The sequence below is a fragment of the Pongo abelii genome, chromosome 6 (assembly GCF_028885655.2).
Source record: "Pongo abelii isolate AG06213 chromosome 6, NHGRI_mPonAbe1-v2.0_pri, whole genome shotgun sequence".
Taxonomy (NCBI): domain Eukaryota; kingdom Metazoa; phylum Chordata; class Mammalia; order Primates; family Hominidae; genus Pongo; species Pongo abelii.
Window position 1 is genome coordinate 59,956,498 of NC_071991.2, and position 10,665 is coordinate 59,967,162.

At 38.7% G+C, this 10,665-nt stretch overlaps 1 protein-coding gene across 1 annotated transcript; it reads left to right on the top strand.

The window, feature by feature from the left end:
* Nucleotides 1-5,931: 5,931 nt before the first annotated feature.
* Nucleotides 5,932-9,873, top strand: NPVF (neuropeptide VF precursor). The gene is made up of 3 exons (XM_002818115.3): nucleotides 5,932-6,116; nucleotides 7,397-7,797; nucleotides 9,261-9,873. The coding sequence occupies exons 1-3, from the start codon at nucleotides 5,979-5,981 to the stop codon at nucleotides 9,310-9,312; spliced, it is 591 nt and encodes a 196-aa protein (XP_002818161.2). The 5' UTR covers nucleotides 5,932-5,978; the 3' UTR covers nucleotides 9,313-9,873.
* Nucleotides 9,874-10,665: the final 792 nt, after the last annotated feature.

Sequence of the window (10,665 nt, forward strand, 5' to 3'; positions counted from 1 at the left end):
TTCTTGTACAAACTGATTCTTTAAGTTACTTCAACTCGAGATGAATTTCAACTGCTTTTACTAGATGGAGGAATAATCTTTGTCTTACATTCACATCAGCACCTTCTAAAACCCTGGTGTTATAATCTGTCATAGTAAAAAGCAGAGAAGTAAATACAATCCTGCTCTCCAAATATGACAAGCTGATTATAACAAGCCACTCATAAATCCTGAAAAAAAATTACTACCATACATTTTTAATAAGAATTTTTTACAATTTGCATAGGATGTTTTTATTTGGAACAAAGGTAGGTATTTCTTTCTCCTTGCCACACATAATGCTGAAATGAATTATATGGTAATACTACCACCCGCCTCTAAAGAAGGCCTGAATTAGTTCACAAATGGTTGCAAAATACTTTGCAAACATGAAATGCAAAATAAGACTCTAATGCCTGTAAATACTTCCTTATAACAACTAGGTTATACTTAGATGGAAAAGAAGAAATAAACATTATAAAAAGGCAAGTGCCCTGGAAGTATGCTGCTGGGTTGAGGAGAAGGGCTTTGTAATGGGGCTCCTCCAGATATTAAATTAACCACCTTTTTGGTAGCCCTCACTATGACCTCAAGAAGCATGGAACTATGCATAGAGTGAGCTGCCCTTCTACATAAAGATTTAAGTAGAAACTTGCAGCCCATGGCACAAAACCTCTTATTTTAAATATTTACTAGAAGTGCAAATAGACTAGAACCTTACAAAGTCAAAAACCCAAACTCAAGTCAGCTCCTTTTCTGACTGGTGAAATTGAATTCCCATTCTACCTGCCTGCCCGTGTTAGGATGCGGCTAGTGGGCATAGACAGATAATAAGCAAGCAGAGAACCCTTTTCTGTTCTGAAGTCGGCCTAGTGGGAGACCCTGAAGCATCACCGGGAAGCACTCCTTGGGGCTGCGCAGTCCCTGTTCCTACCCGTCCTGGTGTGTGGGCACAACTGATGGCCATCAACACAGTAAGATCCATCAGAACATGTTGAACTTATCGAGCTGCATATTAAACTGGAAACAGAATAAACCAAAACTCACATTCAACCTACTTATACTTAATTGTATGGAGCTCAGTCTGGGAAAGTCTTCAATGTGAAATCCCAAAAAGATAATGTTAAGACATTATGATTTCACGACAAGCCACAAACCTAGGCCAACACTGGGGAAAAATAACTAAACCACTTCAGTTTTAACTCCTATTTCCCATAGTAATAAAAAAAGTATTAATTCACTTAGAAATAAAATTTCCTGGGCATCTGTGCAATAGAAAATGAAAATACTCCTATGTTCCGGGACTGTTGTGGGGTTGGGGGAGGGGGGAGGGATAGCATTAGGAGATATACCTAATGCCAAATGACAAGTTAATGGGTGCAGCACACCAACATGGCACATGTATACATATGTAACAAACCTGCACGTTGTGCACATATACTCTAAAACTTAATGTATAATAATAATAAAATTTAAAAAAAAAAGAAAAAGAAAATACTCCTATGTTCTACACAAGCAAGCTCCTTCCCTCACAAAGTTTGCAGAGCCATGGACGGTTCAGGACAAGTCAGAGTGATAAGAGCAATGATTAGCAAAGAAAAAACAGCTATCTCTTAGAGATGGAAGTCAAGAGAGACTTTTCACAATATATCATACCTCAGCTGAGGCCCAAACAATGAATAGGTGTGAGAAGGAGAGAGGCCAGTGGATGAACATTAGATGCACGGGAAAATCATGGGAAGAGGCCTGGAGGCGAGAGAAAGCTCGTCTATTTGGAGGAACAGAAAGAAGTTAATCATCAAGCAAGGAGCTGGTAGGGAGTGGCAAGAGTCCATGCAGGCAAATAAACAGAGATAAATAGCGTGCAGATCATGAAGGGTAGGCGACCTGAGTGATTCTGAGGGAAATGGGAAACGGACTGAACGACATTAAGATGGAAAGTCATAAATGCACTTTGGGAGGCCAAGGAGGGCAGATCATCAGGTCAGGAGATTGAGACCATCCTGGCTAACACAGTGAAACCCTATTTCTACTAAAAATACAAAAAATTAGCCAGGCGTGGTGACACATGCCTGTAGTCCCAGCTGCTTGAGAGGCTGAGGCAGGAGAATTCCTTGAACCCAGGAGGCGGAGGTTGCAGTGAGCTGAGATCACACCACTGTACTCCAATCTGGGCAACAGAGCAAGACTCCGTCTCAATTTTTAAAAAAAATTGTCTGATTACACCATGAAGAAAGAATTGGAAAAGATCAAGAAAAAGATCTAGGCAAGAGAAAAATGATAAATTGAGTTATGGCCATGGGAATGGAAAGAAGTGAGCAGATTTAAGAGCCATGTATAAGTTGGAAGAGAACAGACTTTATCAGGCAGACTAGCAGTCATTAAGTTCAGACTGTTTGTGTTCATACCCTGGTTCTGACACTTACGGGGAAAGTTGTTTAATTCCTCTGCACCTCAGTCTCCCTTTTTGAAGAGTAGGCACAATAATAGTAGCTGCTCATGGGATTATTATGAAAGATAAGTGAGTTAATTCACAAAATGCTTAGAAGAATTTCTGGAACTCGATAAATACTTTTAAAAATTGGCTTTTATTATTATTGAGTGTAACAGCCCAAAACTAGAAACACAATTATCATCAACTGTAGAATAAGATGTGGGAGGAAATAGGGATCTCACAAGGGAATTCAGCCTGGATAAATGAATGGATGATGGTAACCTTGCCAGTTATAGACCTATTGCGGCTCAGCTCTACATCTACCCTTCAATGCATGCTTCAAGATAAGGGAGATGGACCCAGTAAGAATTTCTCCTTTGCAGCAGGCATAATTTTAGGTTCTGTCAGTAGAAGTTACTGAAGAGTTACTAAATCAAAGAGGTACTTTTCCTGATCCAATCATGCATCCACTTGCTTCTCTGTGTGCAGCTGCCAGTAGTGAATGTGGGGTCATTTAATGGTGCTCACCCCCATCAGGTTTCAGTGGGAGATTCCTAGGAGTCTCACAGATATTCCACAAGTTGCCTGACCTACCTACATTCCAAAAGTTTCCTGCTTGAGACTATAGATAAGTTCTGGCCTGGAGCAACGCAGCAAACTTCCCTGCCATCATGCTTTCTCCAATATGATCTAAATTCCGACCAGTGTGTTCTTTCCTTGGATATTGTCTCTCAACTGTAGTGTATTCTTCACCCCTTTATAGTTAATTCCCTGTTATAATTAATAATTATTTGTATTAATCGCTTCCTGTTCAAGTTACTGTGTGTTTTCTGTCTCCTGATCGGACCCTGACTGATGCAGCACTATTCATCGAAATGAGAAACATAGGAGGAAAAATAGGTATGGAAAAGATAAATTCCCTTTCAGACATACTGAACTTGAAATGCTTGTGGGATGTCCAAACAGCACTGTCTGGTAGGAAGCTGAGTGTTTGGGAGGTTCAAAAGCTCAGGAGAAGTGACCAGCCTGGAGAGATAGGCTTAGAATTGAGTAGTCCTAGAGCCACTAAAATCTTAGCAAATGAGGCATGTATTTAAATGCCACAAGTCCGAGAGAAAGACTTTTTTAAATTTTTCATATCCTCATATGTCTCATCAAGATACCCTAAACCAATTAATCTGTATGTGTGTATGCAGTAGCACATTTCAACAAAAGATTTATGGTGATTTCATGCTTTGTATGTCCTATATCTGTTAACACTTTCCAAGTTAAATGAAGATATAATTGAAAAGAGCCAAGCCCCATTTTTTTGTTGTTGTTCGTTTGTTTGTTTTTTGTTTTTATTGAGACAGAGTCTCGTTCTGTCACCCAGGCTGGAGTGCAATGGTGTGATCTCAGCTCACGGCAACCTTCACCTCCCTGGTTCAAGCGATTCTCCTGCCTCAGCCTCCCGAGTAGCTGGGATTACAGGCATGTGCCACCATTCCTGGCTAATTTTTGTATTTTTAGTAGAGATGGAGTTTCAGCATGTTGGCCAGGCTGGTCTTGAACTCCTGACCTCAGGTGATTTGCCCGCCTCAGCCTCCCAAAGTGCTGGGATTACAGACATGAGCCACATGCCTGGCCCAAGCCCCATATTAATAAGATAATTCTAATTACCTTCCAAACTTGGAGGCCTAACCTGGCGGAGGCAGGGAGCAATTAGTCATATGTGGATGCTGACTGTCATCAGGAAAACTCAAATGGATATGCCAACACCCATTAGTAGCAGCACTGAAAACTAGTGAGCTGCTTAATTTGCATTTTATTTGAAAATGACAACTAGATAAAAATATATTTTGAAAAAGACCCAGGCTGATGCCTTCTGCTTTTTCTGGGGTGTCAATTCAGTCAACAAAACTTGCCCCTTGATTCATCCATTTCTCAAAAGTTTGGATCTACTGACTACACACACACACACACACACACACACACACACACACACACACACACAAAGAAATTCCATCAGCAGTTTGCAAAAGAACAGTTTGGAAGAGAAATGTATTAAATCCTCAGGGAAATTAAACCCAAATAATCCAATAATGGCATTACAAAATTAACACTAGACTATGAATTGAATTAATTACCTCCTACTGTGGGGTTCTTCGCTACTACAAACCAAAACAAATGAAGCCAATGATGTCAAATGCCTTAAGAGAGACCACAGGCGAGTTTGTATCACAAGAGTTCACCCACTGTGGTTTTTCAACTTTCTGGCTTGTTCTGGAGATCAATATGAAGAAAGTTCTTCACTTCTTCCATCTCATGTCTCAAATCACATATGGTAGGTTGGTGAGAGAGGTGAGAGGTGACACAGTTCTAGACACAACAGAGCAATTTTACTACTCTTTGTGAATTACCTCTAACTGTCTGTGTCTAGAAGTAGCTAGACTGTTGGAAATCCATGCAAGTCTTTTTCTCCTGAAAGGGCTGAAGGGACTGGTGGGAAAAAGTAAAGGTGTCTCTAGAACTCAGGCAGTCTAGTGATAAGGCAGATATCTAAGAACAGTCAGCTGCTCCAAAAGAGATTCACTCTGGCATTTCAGTAAATATGCATTTATTTCTGTAAATTCTCTTTTAATGCCATGATGACAGCACACCTTTGCACCTTTGGCAATACGCGATTACCTAAATAATATGTGTCCTGGGACCAACAGAGTTAGCATGTGTATGACTTACCAAGCCCCTGCTAGTCTTCCTACGGACTTTGTGAGGGAAGGTAGGATGCAGCATCTTGATGGGAAGAAAATTTTGGTGATTGACACAGCTTTACCAAATAAGACCCATAGAGCAAATACAGAGGGCCTGACTGCCTCCAGCTTCTCCTGAGACACCAGTTTGTCAAAATGCCTATCGAGTATTTGCTCGTATACACATCCTTCATGTTACGGCTGACATTGACCCCTGAAGCTTTTTAACAACCAAACAGCATTTTACAAAAAAACTAATTCATGGCATTTTGTTGGGTTATTATAATTTTTTTCACATTCTTAATTTTGCTTGACATTTTGAAAATACTATGCCTAACTCTTTTGTGCAGATTAAAAAAAAAAAAAAAAACCATAGCTAGCATGGATTGAATACATCTTTTTCCTTCCCTCAAGAATTGACACAAACACCAAAAACAAAATACTTTTTGTTTAATCTTAGAGAAATGAAGCATTCTGTTTGTTTGGAATCTTAATTACTATTGCCCCAAACTTACCTAATTAGAAGCTCTTTTATAATGAGGAAAATTATTTTCAAAGTTAATGGACTTGCAAGCACAAACATTGCTGTCTTCCCAGAATGAATTATTCACATTCCTTACATGCATATTTTAGTTGTACACTCTAATTAATATTAGTACTTCAAATGTGTGAGATTTATCTCACTGTTAAAAAAAAAACTTTCCTTTGTTTTTAGACGATATAAAAACACCACAATTTTTTTCTCCTCTCATAAACATTGGGCTGCACATAGAGGCTTAATTTTAGATTTAGACAAAATGGAAATTATTTCATCAAAACTATTCGTTTTATTGACTTTAGCCACTTCAAGCTTGTTAACATCAAACATTTTTTGTGCAGATGAATTAATGATGTCCAATCTTCACAGCAAAGAAAATTATGACAAATATTCTGAGGTAAGTTTTTTAAATCTCTCTAATGTGAGTAGCATTAATTATATAATATTAATCCTAAGTCTAATGATTTTGTAAAGACTAAGAAATAAGTTGGTGTGTACTCTGTTTTTTTGTCAAATTTCAGCCTTCCTCTGACAATGTATAAATGTAACTTGTATTATTTAGCACAACAGCAATCAGGCTGGCCTCTGTCATGACAATTGTACTGGTGAGTATGGTACTTAGCAAGCATACAGTGCATTAATAGTTTTCAATCAACTCACAAGTGCATATTTGTAATAAATGGTTGGCAGAAATAAGATTTGGATACATTTCAGCTGGACATTCAAATTGTTTTAAACTACAAACAAACAAACAAAAAACATGTTTATTTTGGTCTTAGCAATTACAAACTGGCCAATGTGTACTAAATCTATGTCTTAGTAAAGTGTTTACCTGCAGATGGTAAAATTGCAAATTGTTTTTATTTTCTTTTATATGTTTTCCAAATCTGCTGAAATTAGTGTGTATGCTCATTTTACTCAAGGGATAATCAGAAAACAATCATTTAAAAATTTCCATGTAGATAAGCTCCTATGGTAAAGACTAAATCTAATTAAATATCCTCTGTATTTGAGACGGTTCCTACAAAGTTGGCATATTTGTGATGCAGTAACCCATAAACCAATGGGTTCTTTACTAAAAATGTACTTTATATTCTAATAAAAATGCAATTGGTTTCTTGAGAAAGCTTTAGAGTGGAATCCTGAGTAAGATGGAATAAAAAAGAAATTCACTGGGCCTTCTACAACTATACCCTAAAACCTGGCCAGCATCTCTGTTTCGATGTACCATGTTTCCATGTGCAACTTTGGCCTTTAAAGAGAAACATGAAAAATGAGTGGGAGGTTTCTCTAAAATCAAATTATAAAAATGTACAAAATATTCCATAAACAACATGAATCAAAAAAACCAAAAGAGAGCAACTGCAGTAAAATAAACTTTTGCCACATTTCAGTACTTCATTATGTTCCTGCCACTTGAACTCATTGCAATATTCACTATATATATTTTATAAATATGGTATGGTTGTCTTACAATAATCTATGGATAGAGAAACTAGATTGCTTTAAAAAGCTTAATACAAATTATTTATTAAAAAATTCTGCACATATGAACACAAACTTTGTTTATAGCTTTAACAGTTATGCAGATTAAACTCTAGATTTAGGTTAATTGGGGGTTTAAATCTGTTGCTTATAACAGCAGTATGTTATTGTAATGTTCATTTCTAATTATAGCCTAGAGGATACCCAAAAGGGGAAAGAAGTCTCAATTTTGAGGAATTAAAAGATTGGGGACCAAAAAATGTCATTAAGATGAGTACACCTGCAGTCAACAAAATGCCACACTCAGTCGCCAACTTGCCATTGAGATTTGGGAGGAACATTCAAGAAGAAAGAAGTGCTGGAGCAACAGCCAACCTGCCTCTGAGATCTGGAAGAAATATGGAGGTGAGCCTTGTGAGACGTGTTCCTAACCTGCCCCAAAGGTTTGGGAGAATGACAACAGCCAAAAGTGTCTGCAGGACGCTGAGTGATTTGTGTCAAGGATCCATGCATTCACCATGTGCCAATGACTTATTTTACTCCATGACCTGCCAGCACCAAGAAATCCAGAATCCTGATCAAAAACAGTCAAGGTAAATACCTGAAAACCAGTCAAAGTGCATGGGCAGTTATATAGAGGTGGTCTAGAAACTTTAAAAATGACTACATCTTTTCAACATAAGTTTATAAGACAGTAAGTTTCCAAGACAGTAAGTTTCCTAGCAGGAGAGAGAGGCAAAGACACAAGGAACTAAATACCTGTAAATTGGGAAATATAGAAGGCCAGGTATAATAAGCATGGCTCAAGGTATAAAATCATAGGATGGCTTCCCCTAAGCCACATATAAGCATCAATCTCCTTATCCTGTAGCTGCTCACTAAGTCCATGCAATGACAGTATATTGTCTAAACACTGGACCTCTCCCACATAAAAAGTCTCATGGGAGAGAGTGGTTTAGGTGCAAAGGACCCCATCTCAATAATCTAGGCCTCAAATGCAGCAGGTTTTCTTTCCTGACTTTTAATCAAAGTGTTTTCTTTTATCTGGATCTCATCTTATAAACTCTGTTATAATCATTATTTATATTAAGAAATATGTATTATCTCCTATGTACACATCAGAATGTAAGATTTAAAAATTAATAAGCTACCTACCTGTTCTTTTATAGTAGAGAGTGTATGCTTAAGAAAGAAAAATTTTTATATGAAGTAGAACATGATGCTTTAATTAGGACCTGAAGAAAGTACAGTGGCAGATTGTGTCACCTTATCTGAGAGACCTTCTCAGGACACTCCAGGTTTGTTCTTTTCCATGGTACTTATCCCCATCTGACATATATTTAGGGTCCATTGCCTTTATTAGAATTTCAGTCCTACAAATCCCATATTTTTTGTCCACTGCCGTATCCCCAGGGCCTAAGAACTGTGTCTGCCACATAGTAAGCCCTCAATATTTGACAGGATAAATGAAATAAGAGAGGCACTAATAAGGTCCTGCAGAGGGTCAGAAAAAAGAGTGTTTCTGTATGTGGAAACTTGCCTTTCAAAAGCAGCTTTCTCTTGAACATTCAGAGACTGGTGAGAAGAGGGAGGTCATTTTTAGGCACTAAAGCAAGGTGAGCCAAGAACAGCCGAGGCGCCGTTTGGCAAGAGCAAAAAGTATGCAAAGAAGAGAGGAAAGAAGGCTAGACAGAGTAAGAGCAGAGAGCGCAGATATTGAGGACCTGGACAAGGACTTGGGGCGTCATTTATCAGGAGAGGGAGAACCACTGACATTTCTGCTGAGGTTCTGGGATGTTATACAGAGGCAGAATTGACAGCTAATCAGATGTTGGGAGTGGGGCGGTGTGGAGGGAGAGAGATGAATCAATGATAAGTGTTTGGGACTGAGTTCCCATCACAGATTCAGCATCCCCCCAATATCTCACTCATTTCAAGTGCAACACAATTCAACTCAAGTATAATTAGGCAGTCAGGACTATGGCTTGTATTTGTATACACTCTTGCATGCTGTTGTTCTGATGGGTGAGAACATTTTGTACTGCTTACATTTTAGGAGACTGGTATTCAAGAAAATAGATGATGCAGAATTGAAACAAGAAAAATAAGAAACCTGGAGCCTGTCCCTAAAGCTGTGGCCTGCAATCTACAAATGGCTCTATAGCGAAGACCACAAGGAAGAGTAGCTACATACACTTCATCAGCTATGGATCATCAACGGCAATTTTTCCGTGTCAGTACAGCTATAATAGTATCTTGAAAGTTGTAAAAAAATTAAAGCATATTTGTTATGTAAAGTTAAAATGATTTTTGTCTGAATAAAGAAAAGCATTGCAAATGCTTTAGAAATCTCTGGTAATGGAGAGAGAGAGAGAGCGAGACAGAGGACCCTCCTCACTACCCTATATAAAAATCATTGACACAGTTACACTTAACAAAAAAAATTAAACAGAAGAGCACCCTGAAAAACATTATGATGGAAATTAAATAATTTGCCAGAATAACATGGTTGACAAATAAGTGAACGAGGATTACAAATCACTTACAAACATGTTTCTGTACACGCTTTCTATTGTGTCAAATGTTAATGAATCTGTGATCAATTGAAATGTAAATGTCTGTGTAATACTACAAAATAAAAACTCTTCGACTTTAGGGAGAAAAGAAAAAGGCAACTATGAGTTACCTCTTTTAGTGTCTCCTCTATCTACATCCAGAAATTTGCCTCTAGTGAGTTTCTTTCCTCCTCATTTAACATTTCAAGTTTTTGATTTGCAAAAAGATCTGGCTATTCCTTAACTGAGAATTTATAAATTCAGTACACCACAACACAAATGCAGTGACTTGCCTTTAATCCTAAGGATATGAAGTCCTTAATCAGATGTAACTAGTTTATTGAACAGTCTCAACTCCACTGGGCGCACACAGGAAATGGTTTTATTTTTCTCCCATTGTGCCCCCCGCTGGGCTGTGTTGAATCTCCCCCACCCTGCTGATTAAAGGTCCCTTAATGATACCCTGGACATACTGCATAACTTCCTCGGTCACTTCCTGATATTAAAAAACTTCGTCAAGTCCAGTTGAAGACTCCAACCTCATATCCAAAAATAAAGCGTCCCCACCCACCTCCATGGCTGGCTGGGCTGGTGGAAGGGCCTAAAGTGGGAAAGGGGCAGGTCTGCTCTTTCTGTCTTCCTCCCCTTTCTCACCTCGGAAGTAGGGTGCTGGGAGGGAACATGGTAGGCTCTGAAAAACAATCTCCCCTCCTATCTTTTCCAGGGCAAGGGAGGAATGGGGATGGTGGGGATGGTCAAGAGAAGCGGTCTCCTCCTCTCTATATAAAATTGCTGTTTCTACAAGAGCGTTCTTCGGGACGACTTGCAGGGGCCTTCACACAGGTCACCTACCTGGGGGCTCTGGATGCTACTTGATCTCTTCCAACTACCCCCGTCTCATCTGTT